Source organism: Myotis myotis, unplaced genomic scaffold, assembly GCF_014108235.1.
Source record: "Myotis myotis isolate mMyoMyo1 unplaced genomic scaffold, mMyoMyo1.p scaffold_m19_p_10, whole genome shotgun sequence".
Classification (NCBI taxonomy): domain Eukaryota; kingdom Metazoa; phylum Chordata; class Mammalia; order Chiroptera; family Vespertilionidae; genus Myotis; species Myotis myotis.
In genome coordinates this window covers 30,770,647-30,792,917 of record NW_023416314.1, presented here as the reverse complement: position 1 = coordinate 30,792,917, position 22,271 = coordinate 30,770,647, and the positions used below count along the sequence as shown (strand labels likewise).

General features: G+C 37.9%; 1 protein-coding gene across 10 annotated transcripts in view; it reads right to left on the bottom strand.

Annotated features, from left to right (window-relative positions):
- DLG2 (discs large MAGUK scaffold protein 2) overlaps nt 1-22,271 on the bottom strand; it is a 1,392,511-nt gene that overhangs the window by 466,637 nt on the left and 903,603 nt on the right. For all 10 annotated transcript variants that reach the window (XR_004970363.1, XM_036324800.1, XM_036324794.1 and 7 more), the window contains 2 exons: nt 11,081-11,225; nt 8,727-8,865 (listed from right to left, as the gene is read on the bottom strand). Coding sequence is in view for 9 of the 10 variants with exons in the window: in XM_036324800.1 (XP_036180693.1) it covers nt 8,727-8,865; nt 11,081-11,225 (284 nt within the window). In the remaining variant the exon portion in view is untranslated. The remainder of the gene's footprint in view (nt 1-8,726; nt 8,866-11,080; nt 11,226-22,271) is intronic.

Genomic DNA, 22,271 nt, shown 5'->3' with positions numbered 1-22,271 from the left:
CTGGCCCCTTCCCATTGCTCCACTTTGCTTCAAAAGAGGCATTATAATGAATGCCACACTCTATACTGGGGAAAGCAGGAGGCATGAAGTGCATAGCAAAGCAGATAACTCGGAGACATTGCTGATCTTTGATTTGTTTGTTTTGAATCCACTTTATCAAGGTTGTGAGGAGTCTGATGCCATGTTCTGCAGATGTTTTTAAAAAGGGAAAGCAACATGGTGTTGTTGGGAGCCACTATGACTAAAATAGGGCACAATAATAAAAAATAATTATCCAGAGGATGATTGTAGTTAGCCACAGAGGCCAGAATGGACCTTATATCGGATTGTCAATGTACATGGTACTAGATATTTGTTGTAGCCATAAAAATAAAGACCTTTAATAAAGCATTAAGGCTACAATGACTTCCTGTAATAAAATGTTCTAATATGCCCTATAAGATAACTAAGTTGAAAAAATGTATGCTAGTATGTACTGAAGATTGCTTTTGGGTGCTGTATAATGCTGTTGGCTACATTTTCACTTCATGGAGGATGTATACCAAAAAAATGACTTTATTTGCGGAGTAGTTCATCTTAAAGACTTGCTTTAAACAATATCAATAATAGCTAACATTGATTGAGTTTGACTTTTTTCCAAGCATTTCACATGCATTAACTCAGTTTATTGTTACAATAAACCTGAGAGGTCAAAAGTATTATTCTGCTCCTTTTACTAGTATAAATGAGAAAACTGAGGCAAAGGGCAGTTACATAACTTACCCAAAGTCACACAGCTGGGCAGGGGTCAAGGTGGGACCTTGAGCAGGGTGCTAATCACTCTGCTATTCTGATCCTAACTCTAAAGCAGGGCTGGAGGTCTGTGCAGGGCACACCCAGCTCTTTTCTACTATAGTCAAATGCATGTTAGAAAGCTTTCTTTCCTGCGTCAGAATAAGAAACTTCCAGTTCATCCAGAAATGGCTTAACTCATTAAATATAAGTTTAAGAAAAGAGAGTCTAGCACATGCCCAGACTTGAAGCTGATGGAAGGTGTTATCCAATCCTGTAAGAGCTTGTCTGAATGGAGACCTAAACCTTAAGCCATAATTAAGGGGCTGTTTCTTTAACACAGAGTTAATAACTGGCAAGTTCGGGTCATTTAGCTCAGTGCTTCTAAGATTTGGGCACTCATACACACCTTGGGATTTGTGGTAGTTGACAGAGACTGAGTATCCCCAGAAAAAAACCTACCTGGTGTGTCGCCTTCACTTGAAGATTTTGGATAAAAATAAGTTCATGCTTAATTAAAATATTCTCACAATAAAGCAAACAAAGATATTTTTTAAGCTTCTAGGAGAAAATACAAGATTTTGTGTTTCATGCTTTGACAGAAAGCTTCATGTTCTACCCTGGATCCAAAGAAGAACAGGTACGTTTTCTGAGGTCTCAGGGCACGTGGTAGAAACATTTGAGAAACCATTCTAGCCCAGTGGTTCTCAACCTTCTGGCCCTTTAAATACAGTTCCTCATGTTGTGACCCAACAATAAAATTATTTTCGTTGCTACTTCATAACTGTAATGTTGCTACTGTTATGAATCGTAATGTAAATATCTGATATGCAGGATGGTCTTAGGCAACCCCTCTGAAAGGGTCGTTCTACCGCCAAAGGGGTCGCGACCCACAGGTTGAGAACCACTGGTCTAGCCTCTAACCAGTTCTGATACACAAAGGTAAACACCAAAGGAAAATAATCAGTATCCATGGCAAACACTTATTCTGTTCCTGAAAGATTATTCCGTAGGTGATGAAAGGTGTGCAAATAGTAGTCCACTGCTGTCCCTCCTCCAGTCTCATTTGCCATAAACTTTCCCCTCTTTCTTCAACAGTCCCTCTACTCCATTCAGGAGTCAAGAGGTTAAATAAAATCAGATCATTTTATTCTCCTGGTTAGTATCCTTTATTGGATTCCGAATGCACTAAAAATAAAACCTATGCATTTTCATCTTTACCTACGAAGTCCTGTGTCGTCCAGCTCCTGACTCTCTCTCTAACCTAATTTTCTGCTATGCTCCCATTAATTAGTTCATTTCTTCTCAGCCAAGCTGGACTTCCTTATGTTCCAGGAACACATTAAATCTATTCCTGCCTCAGTGACTCTGAGGCCTTGCTATTGCTATTTTCTCTCCCTGGAATGTTCTTTCTCTGAACTTTATACCACTACTTTTTTTCTTCTTTTTTTCATGTCTCAGTTCACATGCCATTTCCTCAGAAAGGAATTCCCTGGTTATCCTACTTAATGTTCTTCTCTTCCCCAATCACTCTCTATCACATTAGTCCTTTATTTTCTTTATAACACTTACCACTATGTTAACTCACTTATCTGTACAGCTCTTATTCCATACATTAGGTTATAAACTCCATAAGGAGAGGAATCTTATCTGGTTTGTTCACCATTGTACCTTTGTCACTAATAACTGTGCTTGACACATGGTAGAAACTGAATATTGATGGAATGATTAAACAAATAAATGAATGAAAGAAAGAAAAATAACTGGAATGCATTTTAGATGCTATATCCAGTAAGCTAGTGTTCTATCATTTGGGGAGAATAGAATGGAGACAGAATCTAGTCCGATGGGTTCATATTTATTTAGTAAATAGGGAAGTCAAACTGGTCAACATTGAAGTCACAATTTAGAGTGGTCATTGAAAGCTTCTAAGGACAAGAAATCTTTCCCAAGACTTTATTTAGCTTTCGCTTATTCATCAACCAAATTAGGTGAGGGAACAATACATGGAACAAATCAGAAAGACACCTGGGTATCCTGAGTTTAGGGTCAGGCCAACTTGATTCCTGTCACTGGGAAATAATATATCAATCACAGCTATGGTTTAGAACCCTGGCTTTCATAATGACATTTATCACATTCATAACTTGGGAAATTGTCCCCATATCTAGGAAGAGTAGTTTTATTCTGCATCCCCAAATTTTTAGGTGTCATTTTAGTGCTGATGATTTATTTGTATATCTTGAGCATATTTAGCCTGATGAGGAGAGGTGTGTAGCTGTGTCTCCTCTAGGTGACCAGAGAAGACTTGGCTCAGTAGAAGTGGGATCCATAATTGTAGGTACTGCTCATAGATGATCATTGATTTTAGCTTTAAAAAATATATTTTTTTATTGATTTCAGAGAAGAAGGGAGAGGGAGAGAGAGATAGAAACATCAATGATGAAAGAGAATCATCGATCAGCTGCCTCCTGCATGCCTCTTACTAGGGATCGAGCCCGCAACCAAGACATGTGCCCTGACCCAGAATCAAACCATGACCCCCTGGTTCACAGGTCAACACTCAACCACTGAGCTACTTGGCTGGGCACTTGTAGCTTTGTGTAATTGTTACCTTCTGACTTCACCCAAAAAGAAAAAATAAGTGAACATCATCTGAGAGGAATGGAAAGAGTGCTAGTTTGGGTGTCTGAAGACATGGGTTCTAAATCTGATTCTATCTTTTACAAGTATGGGACTTAGGATAGCTAATGAATTGTGCTGGGCCTTGTGTTCCTTACCTAACAAATGGAAGAAGATTAGACTCTATATTCATTTGTGGCCCTTCCAATTGTGATAGTCTATAATTCCCTGTGCTATAAACCCATCACAGCATCATTGAAATAGCTTTCTTTTCCAAACATCGAAGGGCAGAATATTACATCACTTTGATTTATAGGGGACTCAACTGGCTTTCTACTAAGAGAATTTTACCCAAGGACTTTTTGTTTATGCTCTCTTTCATAAATCAATATAAAAACAAAATTTCCTAGTTTACTCAGGTATACATTTCCTTAAACAGTAAGAAAGAGATTTATTGAAGAATTCCAGCTAAGTCATTGTAATAAAAATCCTTTAAAAATTCTTATGACATTTTTCAACAAAAGTGAAGAATGAAGAAAATAGAGAAATATTTCTTATAACAGAGAAAGTTATTATGAGCATATGAAATAAAAGGCTGCCAATTTGATAAGGTTTTATAGGTTATTGAAGATTCCTTTTTCACAGAAATCTTTCTCCATCAGCCTGAGTCCCATCACTAAAGATTCATTCCTTTTATTTACTATTTTAGGAAAGTATAAAGCAGGTATTAAATATAAGCTATTATAATATCTTGATAATTTTACTATTAAATAATAATTTTATATAGCCCTCTAAAGTTGACAACTTTCATGCATATTATCACATGAAAACCTCATCATTCCATGAAGAAATTAGAAGATCCTTTATCTAAATATATAGATGAGAAATCAAGACTCTTAGAAATTAAATGACTTGTTCAGGGTCATCTAGGCAAGTAGTAGGACTGAGGTTAGAACCTAGCCTCCTGAGATGAAACTCATTTTCTTTATCCCACATTTCTCATTGGAAAGAGATTGCAGGACACAGGAGGTCAGGATATGGAGACGAAGCCTTTAAAGACAGGCTGACTGACCTGAATTAAAATTCTGTATGTGTTATTTCTTTGCTGTGTCATATAAAGTAATGACTTAAATTCATTTTTGTTTCCTGTAAAAAATCAAGAATAAGAATGTGATATAAATAATATAGGGGCAATAGTATACATTACAGCACTTAGTGTTAATAATGCATAGTGTAGTCTTTTTGATTTTACCACTTAATGTATTTTTAATCTTACAACTAGGTTGAGAGAAAGGATAGGGACATAAAGATAATTTAAAGAGAGGTACTATTTCCTTTTATGAGCCTTACATTTCAAACTGTAATAGTTGTTTTTGTTAGATTCTATTTCTCATTCTTCCTTGAGTACGCATTGCTATCCCCTACCCGAATGTCCTTCCTGATATCTTGACTCTCTGATGAATGCCTACACATTTTTTCAAGCTCAAACTCCAGAGTTATCTCATCTTTAACACTTTCTCTGATGCCATAGGCTGTTCTTGTGGCATTCATGCAAAACTCAAATTCCCTAATACAAATTTATGAAGTGCCTCCTGTGGTGCTAGGGAACTCTGCTAGAGCCACATAAGAACACTTCATAGAACTGATCTAATTTTGTTTGTTTCTCTAAGGCAGCAGTTCCCAACCTGTGGGTCGCAACCCCTTTGGGGGTTGAACGACCCTTTCACAGGGGTCGCCTAAGGCCATTGGAAAACACATATATAATTACATATTGTTTTTGTGATTAATCACTATGCTTTAATTATGTTCAATTTGTAACAATGAAATTGGGGGTCACCCCAACATGAGGAACTGTATTAAAGGGTCACTGCATTAGGAAGGGTGAGAACCACTGCTCTAAGGAGTTCCCACACATTGGGATTTTACAGACCTTTTATGTTTAAAAAATGAGGACTAATGTAGAAATACCAACTTTTAATTTTCTAAGTAAGGATATAATAAGCCATCACAAAAGAAATGGCATTTGATACCAAAATATAAAATCTCTGGATTAAAAAAAAATTAATAGGTAAGCTTTTTAGAAACTTCATAGAAGAGGCCTGCAATATCAGGGAACAGCCCTTGGGGGATTCACTCGTTTAAATATATTTTTGTCCCAATTTGATAGTTCTTAGAGATATTTTTTTCTTATTTACATTTACATTCCTAGTGCAGTGCTCTCTGCCTAGTAGGAAGTACTCAATAAATGTTTATGAATGAGGCAGTGAATTTTCCTCTGAGCAAATACTTCTGAGGTCCGTGGCAATGCCGGCAGTGCAGAGCACCTGTGAGAGGATGGGGTAGTAGTGAGAGAGCACTGGAGTTGTGCGTGTGCTGATATAACTTACTTCCCAGGTTTGCCAGGCACCAGCCATTCAGAAGATTTTGCAGAGTTACAAATGAGGTTGTCTTGCCAGAGAACAAGTGAGGAGGCAGGGCAAGAAGTAAGATACTGGGGTATCCTATATAATAAAAGCCTAATATGCTAAGTGTTTTGTTGTCTGCTCATTCGTCCAACCAATCAAAGTGTAATATGCTAATGATATGCTAATATCACTCAACTACTTGGTATGACGTGCACTGACCACCATGGGGTGGACGCTCAACTGGTAGGTTAGCTTGCTGCTTGGGTCTGGCCAATCAGGACTGACTGAGATGGACCAGACATGCCCTGGAGCCCTCCTGTGTTCCTCCCCAGCCCCGATTGTGCATTGGTGGGGTCCCTCAGCCTGGCCTGCACCCCCTTGCAGTCCAGGACCCCTCGGGAGATGTTGGAGAGCTGGTTTTGGCCTGATCCCACTCAACGCAGGAGCTGCCCCCTGGTGGTCAGTGCATTACCACAGGGGGAGCACTGCTTAGCCAGAAGCTGGGCTCACAGCTGGCGATCTCAGAGGTGGTGGCCAGAGCCGCTCCCACCTCCATGGCAGCACTAACCATGTCCGACTGATGGCTTAGGCCCGCTTCCCACTGGGAGCAGGCCTAATTTGTCAGCTGGACATCCCCTGAGGGCTCCTAGACTATGAGAGCACACAGGCTGGGCTGAGGGACCCCCCCCCCCCCGAGTGCATGAATTTTGTGCACCAGGCCTCTAGTATCACTATAAAAAGAAATGGATTCTCTTCCTGGAGCATAATTTAAAATATTACATGTGACATTTTAGGTCCATTAAAAATTATAATAAGTATAGCTATAGTAAATAGATAACATTCATTTAATATTCACTGTGTCAGGCAGTGTTATAAGTTGTTTGCATGCACTGTGTCACTTAATCATTACAGCAACCTGTTGAGGTGATGTGATTACTATTCCCACTATACTGATGAAGAAACAGGCTTGAGGTGGTTGAATGATTTGCCCAGCATCACACAGTTAGCCAGTGGTAGAAGTAGTTTCAATCCTGACACATTTGTTTTTAGAGTTTACCAAAACTCTTGGATCCCTTTCTAGCCATATATTTCTATAATGAGCAGAGTTTTAAATGAGAAAATTAAAATGTTGCTCTCTAGCCAGGATGATAAAGCGTTCAGGGTATCCAGTTGTTTTCCACTTAAAAGCTGTGTGACCATAAGCAAATTCTTTAACACCTTTGAGCTTCAATTTCTACATCTCTAAAATGGGGATGAAAGCCCTCCTTTCTGTGTTTTGGGGAGGATTAAATGGATAATATATCTAAAATAGCTAGCAAAGAGTGTGGATTATAAAGGGGGTTTCATAATGTTAATTCACTAACGGGCCTAGTAAGATAAAATATTTTTGAATTAAAATCATATTAAATATTAGAGATAGGATGAGAGCAAATGGATCATTACTCTAGTGAATAAAGATGCCTAAATTTACAGAATTCTTTGGAGAGCCATGAGGATTACTTTGCTGCAGCCCTCATTTCAATTAAGAACATGGAGATCAGATATTTCAGCATGGGGATAAGTTACATTTGATTTACACCACAGATGCACTTTTGCAGCATCTCAACATTCCATTCCGTGGCTATAGGTCTAAGAAGCTACTTCAGCAAACCTGAAATTGCAAGATAAATGGAAAGTCCTTAATCATTTGAAAAGAAATAGTAAAGCATGCCCAGGTACCAGTGAGACCATTTTGAAAGACTGACAAATGCCTTCATTAAATAGTCAGAATATAAAATTAAAAGAGTTCATCTCTAGTGTTTTTACACCAACACTTTCAGAAAAATATGTACATATCTATATGTAATCTCATTTTGGGAAAAAGTATTGTTCACCGAGAAAAGCACGTTGCAGAACAATGTGTTAAATATGAACTTCTTTTGTAAAAACAGTGTGAGCCCCTCCCATATCTGAGTCTGTATTTTACGGATGGATATAAACGCGGAGAAGGTGTGAATGGTTCATGCCAGGATGTCACAGTGGGAACCTCGAGACTGGTTGGCCTGAGAAAATTTGTGGAGAGCGTTTTGCTTCTTGAATACCTTTGTATTGTTTCACTAAATGCAATGAGCATAGATTACTTTGGACCAAAAATATTTAAAGATATAGAAGAAAAAATGTACACTTTAAAAAAAATCTTTATCTACCCATTCATTTATTAATTAACCCATATTTATTGAATCCCTAGTAGTAATGATTAAAGATTGGTCTTCTCTGTGAACTGTCAGACTTGACTTCTTCAGAGGCAAGCTGGCTAACCATGATTTTACTTCGTGGGGTTAGCAACGTGATTCTGTGCTCTGTTCTAAAATCCCATCCTGTTCCCCATGGGGATTAAAAGGATATATTAGATCTAAGCCACTTGTGATTAATTTCACTCCTTTCCTTTCCACCTGTAGTTATCACATTAGAAGGAGGATTAATTGACTTCCCAATTCCATTGACTTGTGGGTGGTCATAGGTGGTAAGAGGCGGAGTTTAGAGTCAAAAGATAGGAGTTTCAGTTCTGACTCTTCCGTTCATCAGACATGCAATATTGGTATGTTGAACTCTCAGCACCATCCTCGCTCCTGAAATAATAATACCTTTCTTACAGTATGGCTATAAAGCTCCAGTAGGATCCTATATTAAAAGTCTTAAAAATTGCAAAGTGATGCATAAGTATATATTACTATTTCTCCACAAAAAATTGCGATTTTGCTTCCTAACAGGGATCAATGACACATAGTGACACGTATTTGCAGATTTCCACGGGAAGCAAGACTATCATAAGTTTGAATGGCGCTAAGACATTTCCGTTAGCCCCAAAGCAACAGCTGACACATTAGGCAAATGCAGTTTCTTCCTGGTAATGACCACAAACCCAATCAACCAACAAGCATATCTGACCTGGTGTAATCGTCCTCAACAAGCATGTGCTTTGGAATTGGTGAGTACCTTCCCGGAGAGATGGGCGGCAGGGAGGTTTTATATTCTAAAGTGCCATTGTTGCCAGAAAGTAGATGGTTTTCCATCGGTGGAGAATAAGCTACGAGGTGAAAAAAGAAAAGAAAAGAAAAAACCCTGTTATGTGGGTGATTTGATGCCTCATGCCATGGTTTTGTTAAAAACAGAAAGGCTTCGCTACATGCCAGGGATTTTCTTGTCCTCCAGGAGGGGGCGGGTGCTGTTTGTTGGCATTTAGTATGTATGAGCACAAAGTGACCTTTAGGATTGGAATGATATAATAGCAGTTATACTATAAGCCCTGTTAGCATAATTAGGTCAAGCGAAGAATTGGAGGAGAGATTGAGCACACATGTTTTCAGAATGATGATTAATTTTTCTGCTGAAATAAAAATGTTAGCTTTCTAAGGACAGAGTTCACATTCTTTTCACATAATTACTATCCAATCATCAAAAGCAGAAGGTTCCTCAGAACAAGTTCTTGTAGATATTTTAATCAAAAATCTGCTGTACTCACAGCTCAGGAAGACTAAGAACTCTGGCCTTCTTTTCTATTCACCCACCCTAATTCATCTCCTTTCGGGGAGACTGAAAACCCCTCCTTACTGGGTCTCCTGTCCTCCTCTTTCTATTTTACACATTGAGAATTCCAGCTCTGATCATGCTGTTCTCTAGCTTAAATGCTCTTAATTGCCAGGAGAGTATTGAATATTTCCTCTCCCTTTCACTGTTCTTACAAGATTGGTCCATTTCCAATCTCCCTTCCACATGTCCTATGGCCTTCAAACAAAGCCCGCCTGTCCTTCACAACATCTGTACCTTTGTTCCCCTCTATTCACTGCAACAATTTCTGCCTCTTATCCCATCTCTGATATTGAAATCTCATCCATTCTCGATAATTTTCAAATGACACCTTCTGCATATTTTTAAATCATCTAAATAAAGGTAATATTCCTTCCTTTAAATGCCCAAAGGATATATATTTTTTACCTCTTTCCTGGCCTATGCATCCTTTTATTTTGCCATATGTTGCTGCTATTTATATATCTGAATTAGTGTTCCTTCCAATGAAAGCCATGGTGGTATCTCCTTTGTAAATCACCTATTACCTCACAAGGTGTTTTGTACATATTAAAGTTACTCAATACATATTTCTTATTTGAATAGCAAGTTTTTCTTTCTCTCTTTTGCATTATCCTTATAAGCCCTCATGAAGTGGCTCACAGAGTATCAAGGCTGATTTTTCTAAGTTCATCCAGTTTGAAACACTTTGAAGTTCAATCTCTTTCATATCCTAAGGTAAGGCTGATCTCAGATTACTACCTGCTTGAAAAAAAAGACATATCTGGGGGCAAGTCATTTTAGAATCACCATTAAGAAAAGCAATAGCTAATGTAATGGGCAGGTAACAAAATTATTCAACCTGTAAATTTCTCTCAAGAGAAAGATCTAAATCTAAGAGAGGTTAACCGATTTGCCTAAGACCATAGTACTAATTAATGGCAGGTCCTGAAGACATTCTGGGTTCCTAACTTTACAAGTGGGTCCTCAAAATCTGAGAAAACTTACTGATGTCAACAAAACTGTCCCTTAAACTCAATAAAAAGATGAATTGCTTCAAAATTAGGTCCATTAAGACAGAACTTTAGGTAAAGTTCTTGTTGACCTATTAAGAAGAGTTCTAGAAAAGACAGGCCAGCACAGCATCTCATAGTTGTTGCCCTAGAAATCCCTACCTTCAACCCACCTTTACTGCCTAAGTGACTAACAAGTTTGTCTGGCTTCTCTACCAATATAACAAAATCAGGTAAAGTTAAGAGCTATGATGATGGTGATTACAGAACATAATTTCACCAAATATAAGTCCCCCCACCCCTCCGCCCCTACCAAGAAGAAGCATAGTATTTTCCTGGGTCTATTTTGCCAGCCTGTCTTTTCTACTCTGCTATTATATAGATTTGAACTAGGAAGAGAAAATATTATGGCCTGAGAGCCATTATGCATTAGGGACTTAAGAAATAGCCCTTAAAAATGTGTTGCTCCTATGTTATTGTAACCACACTGTCTACAACATACATTATTAAGCCTTTCCACAGTGGCAGACCTGCTAAATCATCAGGGTGTCTCACCTTCAAAACGCTAGGCAACCAGGGAGTATAGCACAGAATCCCTCTGAAGTATTTCCACAGGCTTAACAAATGGGAAGGTGCAAGCATAGGACTTTGCCAAGTTTTGCAGAATTCCAGTTTCACAAGCCTGGCATGCTATTTGAAGATGACACAGAGGGTGGTACTTACAGTGAGTAATATCAGGTGGACCATAAGGATCAGTCATATAAATGGTGGTGGGCTTGCCAACTTTTAGATAAACTACATCTGACGTGTTCTTCAATATTGCTACGGCCTCTTCATGTGTTACTTCTTCTAAACTGTAGTTGTTTACCTGAGAGGTGAAAAAATTCAATGTTAGAGTCAAAACTCTGCAGGTGAAGGGGAATACTCAGGCAAGAAGATACATAGAATTTTGACCTCATTTCAAGAATAAATTGCAATGATTACAGTCCAGTATCTATTTCATACTTTGGCAGAACAGATAGGTTAATGGTATCAGCCAAAGCAGGTAAGATACAGCCATTGATGCTAAAAAACAAGGTTGCTTCTGCCTTTTTCTGTGATGAAGCAATACATTATAACAGCAAGCAGAATACTCTTTGTGGAAAAGTGAAAGCAGTGGCCAAATGTCTTTCTTCTGCTATAATTTTTGTGACTACAAAAGTAATACATATTCATTGAACTAAAAAAAAAAAAGAAAAAAATTATCTGTAATCTCCCTATTTCGATATACTGTATTTCTATAGACAATTCTGACTGCATTATACACATTGTTTTGGAATCTGCTTTTTAAATCTACAGTGAGCACTTGTCCATATTTTGAATGTACTTCAGTAACATGAGTTTTGTTTTCTACAGAGCACTGTCTTGCATGGCTAAACCATAATGATTTCGCTAATCTCTTACTGAAGCACCTTTAGTTTGCTTCTAATTTTTTTGTGGTAGAAGTGATGTTGCAGTAAACCTTTTCTATATTTGTGTACAACTTTGCTGATTTCTTCAGGATAGATCATACAAGTAGAATTGCTGGACCAAACTGCATGAATACATATGACAAGGCTTCTCATACCTATTCCCAAAGTGCTCTCTGGAAACATGGACCAGTTTACTCTTACACCAACTATTGGAAAGCCCCTATTTTCCTCAACTTCACCAAACTTGGCTTTTCTTACTTTAAAAATTGTTCCCATAAAAATGTCCCATTTAACATGAGTCTGACTTCTAAGGAAAGAGTGCTCATGTTGGGGGCCTAGGGCTTTGCAGGTGAGTGAGTTCAAGGGTACCCTATTGCCAGTGGCTTGAACAGCAACCCCTCTTTGTTTATTGGACAGAACAGCCTGGGTTACAAGTGCAGTTATCACTCCATGGCAGTGGCATTGCAGTGGTTCTCTGCAGTACCTCTCTTCAATGGTTTTAAAATATTCAGGAAGTATTTTAAGTACCTAGGTTATCCTTATTTGGCTATTCTTTTATTATGATACTAGAGGCCCAATGCATGAAATTCGTGCTAGAGTAGGCCTTCCTTCCCCTGGCTGCTGGCACCAGCTTTCCTTTGGCACCCAGGACCCAGGACCCGGGCTTCCCTCACAGTCCCGGCTTCATCCAGAGGTCGTCTGGAAGGTCATCTAGAAGGACCCTTGGCAGGGGTCCTCAAACTTTTTAAACAGGGGCCAGTTCACTGTCCCTCAGACCGTTGGAGGGCCGGACTATAGTTTAAAAAAAAAACTATGAACAAATTCCTATGCACACTGCACATATCTTATTTTGAAGTAAAAAAAAACAAAACGGGAACAAATACAATATTTGTATTTGCATGTGGCCTGCGGGCCATAGTTTGAGGACCCCTGACCTTTGGTCTAATTAGAATATTACGTTTTTATTATTATAGATGATTCTGAAATAATGTAGAATTAAAATAAACGTGCCAAGCTTGGATCCTTGCATATACTCTGTACCATCTAAATAGCAAGTTAGTTACAAACACCTTTCAGCATTGCCTTTTTCTTTTGGCCTCATGTTGTTATATAAATTCCAAAGACCAGTTCATCCTTGGTGGTGTAGCCCAAGTTAGGGACCCTGGAACCAGAGGGCAATGAACCTGACTGATGAATATGAATTCTGACTGTGAACTCTCTGGTAAGCTGTAAGCCTCACCATATGTTCCTGTAGATTTTTCCTAGATAAGAAACATTCTCTTAAATTCTTCTGTACATTGAATGTCTAGCACTTGTTCATTCATTGATCAAATGTTTATTGAATACCCATTATGTGTCAGTCACTGTTTTATGTTTTAGAGTTATAGCAATAAACAATAAGAATGACAATCACAGTAGACACTTCTATGGCCTATATTACACATCAGGCACTATTCTAAATTATTTTACATATATTGAAACAATCAAACCTCACAACAACCTATGAGGTAGCTATTATAACTAACTTCATTATATAGATAAGAAAAGCATGTCTCCAAGAGGTTAAGAATCTGCCCAAAGTCATTGATATAATAAGTGGTAGAGGCAGAATTAAAAGCCAGTCAGTTTGGCACCAGAGAGCACACTTTATTCATCTACAGCAAGCATGTCAAACTTGAAGGCTAACATGGGCCAAATAAACAAGTCATGCGGCCCACGAGTCATGAGTTTGACATGCTTGATCTACAGTATATTTCTTCTTCTAGATAGACAAGGTCTCAGCTCCCCTGTAACGCACTTTCTAATACATTCTAAGGACACAGTTGTTTATGGAATGAATGGATAGAATGTATCTGTGCAGAAAAGTGAGAATGTAGAGGGACTGCAGGTATGGGAACACAGTTGATCATGGCAGCCCTTATGTAATAGAGAAAAAAATAACAGTAATAATAACAATAGCTAACATTTATTTGAAATCTGCATGTCACATGTTTTCAGTGTACTATGTATAAGTTCTGACATAAATCATATAACTGATCCTGGTTATAGCTCCGTGAGGAAAGCATGAATAATCAGGGCCATTTTACAGATGAGAAAAACCGATGTTTAAAGAGGCTAGCTTGCAACAAAGAGGCCACACAGCCTCCAAAGGGCAAAGCCATCAGTTGGATTACAGTCCTGAAAAACGAAAATGAGACTGCCCTTGAGTGCTGGTTCATTGAAACCCAGGGCTTACATCATCTATTCTTTCTCCCTTGAAGAGAACAGAGTCTCCTTCCAAGTTTACATATAGAAGTAACATAAATTCCAAAGTGTTATATAAGCCTGAGTAATCATTATACTTCTTGCTCAATATGGTGGTGACTATATTGCGTCATCCAAATACACTGACATAGTTAAAAGATAAATAAATAAAATGGATAACAGCTAGTATATCTGTCTCTTCGAGACCTTCTTATATATTCGATCACTTGTTTTAGGGCAGTATCACTTGTACCTAAATAATGACTATTTACAAATGATGCTCATGATACAGTAATTTAAAATGTGTATTGAAGTAGATGTTTTATCTCAAAAAATTATTACTTAAGGTGGCTGTGAATATTGTGACCAAGGGGTCCAGCATCACCTATGGGGTGTGTGTCCCCAAAAATGTATACACACACTTGGAATAATTATAAAGGCCCTGTTTATTAAAATACATTTCATTTTCAAAATTGAGCTCTCAACTATTAAAGTGTGTATACATTTTTTGGGGGGAAGGGGGGCCCTGTATATTGATAAAACAAAATGGAAGTGGAATTTGTTGGCATAACACAGAGGGGATGACAAGTCAAGGAATAAAGACTCAAAGGCTAAAAACCACCTGGATTAGATTATACGGGCACAGGAGTTCTGTTTTCGACAAGGACTCATTGTCTCTCTCCCGAGGGTAGAGAAAGCACACAGCTCATTAGATTACCCGCGAAAAAGAGATGTGGCTAGTGCTTATTAAATTGCATTTTTGCCATTTTTAAGGTGGGCAGTGAAACAGTCTTGAAAATGGTACCTTCAAGCATGTTTTCTGAAAATGACTTTGTTGACAGACTTAGACAAGGAACATCTTTGGACCAGAAAGCAGTGGGGGTGAGGAGTAGGGAAAGAGAGGATGTTGGGGGAGTAATTTATAATGGTGGTAGGTCAGTCTTTTTTTATTTGTGACAAGGAAATATTGGAAAATTTACACAGATTTTAGACATGGAATGAGTGGTGTGATATTGTCAACAGGACGCAGTCACTAAGAGTACATGCTTTTGTGTCATACAGACCTGGATCTGAATCCTTGTCCTGGCACTTTCTAGCTGTGTGACCTTGGGAAGCTTATCTCACCTTCTTGGCCTCAGTTTTGACATGTGTAAATAGGTATGATAAGAATCACTGGATTTAAACGCACTGACCTATGTACAGTGACAGGTGCACTGAAGTACTTATTAATGGTAGCTCTTATTAGCATTACTATTGTCATCATCCATCCCTTTTCCCAGGAAACAGAAATTCTTGGTGAAATTTTGTGCTGAGCATTTTCCTGTAAACATCTGTGAACTGATGAGTTTAATTGTGGTACTGTTGATGAGGCTTCTGTGTGTGTGTGTGTGTGTGTGTTTTTTTTAATCAGAATAGTACAGGATCTGGATCAAAAATTGCTCTTTTGTGCTGAAGTCTTCAAAATGTTTTTTACAAATGTGGGTTTATTTGGGTTAATTACGTGTGTGCATTCTATGAACCCTCAAGATAAAGGGCCTACAGCTGGAGCTGATTGTACAAAGAGAGAAGGGATATTATACTGATTGGCTAGTTGCTCTTGTCATTGTTTTTCATTGTCTTTTTTCTTTTCTTTTGCATGGAGTATCTGCCTATAATGGTGAACACTGAGCAACTGGCCTGGTTTTATAAAAAAAATAAGGTGCATCTGAATGAAGTATTTCCATAGAGTGTGTACTTCACGGTGGGGGGTGGGGGAACACATATGTGCAGTATGTCCATTAGGACATATGCAATAGGACCCTGGACTGAGGCCAAGAAGGAGAGGTTGGAGGTGAGATGACTCATCCTCTCAGATAGAGCTCTGAATCTGAGGATGATGCAGATAAAAGAGGGCAAACCAGCTGAAGGAAGAGGTGCTAGGAGACTTGTCAGACTTAGCAAGTGTAGTGAGAATTCAAATAAGTGTAAGCACACATACAGGTGTCCCCACAAAATGTATATACATTTTGAATAATTATTAATTCCAATGGGTTAAATCAGAAAAGAAAGAAGCATCAATAGAGTTATCAGTTGTTAAAGTGTATATACTTTTGGGGGGACACCCTGTCCCTGTATATGTGATGGTACAAAGACAGGAGGTGTGGGGACATGAGAGGGTGGGAATAAGGAGGAATGACACAAGTACTGATGGCGAGCTCCTGACCTTCCCATATTCGTTCAGGAATACCAAGGTGGTGGGACAAACTGGGAGGTGATCGAGGACGTAAAAGTTACCCAGAACTATGAGGAAATGTGAGACTCTAGGAACACTAAAAATATTATAAACTCCAAAGTTAACTTTTTAAAAAGGAGACAAAGTCGTTGATCACTAGATCATATGATAAATTTAAAAGGAGACCAACCTAATGTACTAATGTCAATGATATAAAAATAAATATGCATAAACTAAAGATTAAAATCTAGGCAGGATATTGAAATTAATTCTTATGGAAAAATTGGCTTTAAAAATAACTGAATAAATATGAAACTCTAATAATGGTTAACTTTGAATAATAAATATTTTCTTATTTTTCTTTTTAGCAATGAGCATGTATTAGTTATTGCTAAATGAAATTAACTCTATTTTTTAAATGAGCAAGAATAGAAGTTTAAATAAGAAAGAACATAAACTAAGTGCAGTGGCATCATGATGAAACACACACAGCAAGATCTCATGGGTGATGGAAATTGGAATGGGAAAGAAGGAAGGTGATTTTTCATGCCCAGTGAATTGACCAACATTTATTAAAAATAATTTGCCATATTTTAACTTTAGGTGTTTCTAGAAATAAAGTCAACTTGGTATAATGAGAGTAATTTTGAATATAGAATTGGGTTTCAATTCCCAGATTCATGGATTTTGGTCAGTTAATATGTTTACTGATCATTTTCTTATAGGTAAAATGTGATGCTGATTTATTGGTTGATTACTTGTGTTTACAAGAAAGGAATGATACCATGAATCTGAAAAAACACTGTATAATAAAAAGCAGTATATAAATAGTAATCAAACATCATAATCAGACATAGTGCTTCTGCCGATCCTGCTAATGGAAATAGTTTCTTTCTGTGCAGGGTTCTTTCTGTGAAAATGATCACTCCCTTCCACAGCACTTCATCCTGCAGTGCCTCTTCCCACCTCAGAGACTGACCCCCAGGGCAATGATTAGATAGTTTTTATCTTTGCATCCTCCCCCACCCCCCATCTGATACACTATAAATACTAGGCACTTCATCAGTGTTGAAATAATAAGCTAAATAAGTTAAAAAATAACCAAAGGAAAAGTGATCAAAATTCCCCATTTTATAGGGAGAATGAGGCATTTGTACTGAGTCAGAGAAGTAAGGATAGGGAATGAAGGCCATCCAACCAACAACACAATTATTGGACACCCATTCTGTGTCAGGCACAGGGTACAAGGATGAAAGGCTGGCACAGAGCATGAGCACCGGGTCACATCAGCTTATAAGAAACAAGATGAAAGCTCCAACAGTGTCCATTTCTTCTTCCTACATTAATTATTGATGCATCGCTTAATCTTATTCCGAGAGAGAAAGAGAGAGAGCGAGAGAGAGAGAGAGAGAGAGATTGACAGTGATGTGTTGATTGACTCCAGCTTCCTCTATAGCAGTGGTCACCACAATGAACCCTTGGGACCTCACTGGGTACAGGAAGAAATATTTGAACTTCTATTAATATTTATCACATTGATCTTAATCTTTCCACTTTAGTGTATGTTTTAAATATGTACCATATATTAGCATAGTTATATATGTATGCAATTTAAAGTAGAGAAATATACATATATTAAAGGCAACTTTTTATGTTTTATGGATGGGGTATGTTATTAAACAACCTTACATGAAATGTCATTGCAATTGCATTTCATTGTAATATTATTTCATTTGTGACAAGTTAGAAGGAAGTCCAAGAAATAATTACCTAGCTTTTTTTTCTTGTGTTGTTTCCGAAGTGACTCCAACTTCAGGGGACAGAGTTTTAAAGATGAACATTTGTAAATATCTGTCAGCCCATTGCTGGAGGTTGCTCAATGATGCTGTACCAGCTTGATGGAATGGGCATTTCCACCAAAGTCTCCCTCAGGAGAAGCAGTGAAGCAGCAGCAGAGGGGGCTAGGATGTGATTAGGTAAAGGTAGGACTGTGGTTCGTAACCTCGGTGCACATTAGAATAATTTGGAAAACTTAAAAAAGACCTGTGTTCAATAAAGTGTGCTCCTACCCCAGAGATCCTGATTTGATTCTTCAGGGTTGATTAAAGCCTGGGGAGCCACAGAGTTTAAAATCTTAGCACACTATTCAAATGTGTAGCCAGGATTGAGAACCAGAGAGGTTGAGTAAACTGGTGAAAGGAATGTGGTTTTAGGACATGGATCTCTAGGTCTGAACTTAATTTCATAATTTAGTGATTATGCAATATTAGAAATTATTTTGTCTTCTCCGAGTTCCAACTTTCTTTTCTAGAAAATAAGAATGATAGCAATGACTGCCCCATCCATCTCTCAAGTGTTGGGGTGAAGACCGTGTGGGATGCAGCAGGTGAAAGATATTTTTAAGAGGAAGCAGGGTGTTGGTGGTAGGAAACAGCCATGTGCACAGAGAGTACAGCTTTTGGTTCTTATCTAAGTTTGATCTAACGAATGCAAGTTCACTAATTCAGAAAATGTCTACATATTTGCATCGTCTTTCAGATAATTTTCTTATTTCTATTTGAATGAAACTAAGCAATTTTATAAATCTCTCAAAAATAATAATTTAGGTCCTTACAGCTAATACTTGCTGAGAAAATTGTATTGTTTCCATCCACATTCCCTAAATCCATTTACTGCCTATTACCATGGGATATTAATTTTGGAATAAGAATGAGAGATAGCACATCCCAGGGTACACTCCACTAACCATTAGTTATAGGTGTTTTATAAACACTACTTTAAGGAAAGGGTTCCATAAACAAAACAGAAACAAACTCATAGATACAGAAAACAGACCAACAGTTGCCAGAGGGGAGATTTTTGGGGGATTGGGTGAAAATGGTGAAGGGACTGAGAAGTACAGATTAATAGTTACAAAATAGTAATGTGGATGTAAAGTGCAGCATAGGGAATAAAATTATAAATATTGTAATAACTCTGTATGGTGCCAGGTGGGTACTGGAAATATCAGAAGAACACTTTGTAAGGTATACAATTATCTAACCACTATCCTGTGTACCTGAAATTAATACAAAATAATATTGAATGTAAACTGTAATTGAAAAAAATTTAAAAAGAAAATACAGAGTAGAAACTACCTCCTTCCCCAAAAGAAAAGAATTCCACAATAAAATACACTCGAACATTATAGTATTATCCCAAGTTAAATTAGTTCCTTGACTGCACAGGGCTTCACAAACTCTTCAATGTGCTAAGTTCATTGAGAATTTACAAGAGAGATGAGATACAAGTTGCAGAATTTCCCAGATTTATTTGACCACAGATCCTTTTCATGTGAACAGTCAGTAATGGGGCTGGTGTTTTGAAATACACTTGGGAAGCACTGATTTAAGGCAACACTGCCATGGTAAAGAGACCAACAACAAGAAGACCAAAGATGTATGTAACTTGCCAAGGTCAATTAGGCATAGTGCCAGCTGCATGGAACTTGAATTCAGTTATCCTATCTCAGGGTCCATTGTCTTTCTTTTTTATTTTTTTAAAATATATTTTAGTGATTTTTTACAGAGAGGAAGGGAGAGAGATAGATAGTTAGAAACATCGGTGAGAGAGAAACATCGATCAGCTGCCTCCTGTACATCTCCTACTGGGGATGCATCCCAGGTACATGCCCTTGACCGGAATCGAACCCGGGACCCTTCAGTCCGCAGGCCAACGCTCTATCCACTGAGCCAAACCGGTTTCGGCAGAGTCCATTGTCTTTCTAACCTACTTCAATTCCTGTGTTACCATTTCCCTTGTCTAGTGCTTCCCTTTAAGAAGAATTAAAAACAAACAAACCCATACAGACTCATAAAAGTTCTCTCACTGTCTGTGTTTATTTGTTTTTTTGAACTTCAAGCAGAGGTTATAGGTAAAAGAGACTAAGATGATGAAGTTTAAATTACAAGGGGCTTTGACAATTAACAGCTCAGGGTATCCCTACAGAGAAGACAGACAGATGACCCTGGATTCAAAGTTTCCGGCCTTGTGAAGGAAAAGATGAAGGACATCGCATTTCTGTAATATATGTGGCTCTATGTTTCTCCTTGGTAGGGTTTACTAAAAACCAGTGTATAAAAATCTATGAAAGAATTTGAAAATTATGACTGTTCACTTCTGATCATCTGTCCCATAAAGTTCAGGGCCAGGAGATAATCTATTCAGTCTGAGATTACAAAATGAAGCTACTGATATAATCTGCAAAAATCAGACGTCATTGTCATTTGACAAATAAGCAAAGCAATATTCTAGTGAATGATTAGTGTCAAGCAGCAGAAAAAATTTAAAAATTATTATTTTGATAAGAGAATATCTGGTTGACCCATGAAACAGTAGAGAGATCTGACATTAAACACTTATCTGAAAAACTAAGAAGCTTATTGCATATGTGATAGGCAGGATAATTTTTTCTTATAGTAGAATAATGTAAAGATCAGATGGGGGAATAACATATTAAGAAAGAAAAAAATGTCTCGTTAAATGGGTAATCTACTTATAGAAGACTAGAGGCCTGGTGCATGGATTCGTGCACATTAAAGTAAATTAATTAGAAGGTGGCAGGTGGGGTAGGACTGGATGCGATCTGCCAGATACACCCTGGAGCCAACCTCCAGCAGTCCTCCCCTGGCCGGCTGCACCTGGGGCAGCGCTGGGGCTCGAAGGGCATCTGCAGAGTAAGCAGAGTCCCTCCAGCAGGTGGGGTCCCTCAGCCTGCTCTGTGGAGATCAGGCCAAAACCAGCAGTCTGATATTCTCGGAGGGGTCCTGGAGTGTGAGAGGGCACCCTGCAAAGTTGTTGTCACTTGGAAGCTTCTGTTTTGAGCGTCTGCCCCCTAGTGGTCAGTGCAAGTCATAGCTACTGGCTGGTTGCTTAGGCTTTTATACATATAGATAAGTAGGTGTGGAAAAAGTTATGGCAAGAGTGAGAGAAAAATGTGTAAAACATCTTAAAAGACTGAGAAGAAGTGACATATAATTTTTCAAACAAATGTGGGTGAGAAATTAGTATTCACCTTTTCAAGGGACAGGACTATGAATAAAGACAGAAATGTATAGGTACATATATTTTGATGTAATTTTAAGGAAAAATTGCTAATGATGGTCAGTATCTAATAATGAATAGCTTATAGGAGGCATTAAGTTCTCCATCCTTAGCATGTTCTAGCAAAGGTGAGAGACTACTTCCTACTTTTCTGTGGGATTCTGATGTCCCAAAAAAGAGCTGGAACAAGATAATATCTAAAATAGAAACTTCATTTCTGAGATGTATCAAGTACATAAGGAAAAAATGTACCCAATAACTATGGTATAATTCAGCTATTTCAGTACAGAAACTGGAAGGGTTATTGCTAAGAGTCTAAAAAAGAGGAGTTCTAAGCACTGTGATTTCATTGCTTTCACTGAAGGGCAGATGTTTTGAGACTTTCTGAAGTGCGGTGATCCAGCCACAAAAGTCTAAAGAAATGAAAGGAGATTTATTTCAGATCAGTTTACTTTACAGAAATATGAATGAATAACATAGGGAGGATTTTTCCTAAGAAGTGGTACAAATTACTTTAGAAAAAAGAATAGCTATTTAGAGAGAACTATAGAGTGTGGTTCAGGTGGTAAATCACAGAATCTAAATTATTCACATTTCTTTTGGGGAAGGAGAGTAGAAGATGAGGAATATAAAAAGACATGAATGTAGGTTAGTACAGGGAAGAGGAGGTGGAAAGAAATGACAGAGGGAGAGCATTAATACATATTTTTGGGGTGAAACAAGATAATTGGTCTTTTGGGATAGCTCCCATGATTATTTTCTTTATTCTCTCCCTCGTGGTAATTTTTCTTTCAGAATATTATAAAATGAATCATTTTCTTTCATTTCCAAATTCAGCCTGACAGTTGCCTTGGAAGTAATAATTAGGTTTTCCTTACGTAAGAGAGGAGGGGCCTATTATTGTTGAAGGTTCATTTTTTTAAAA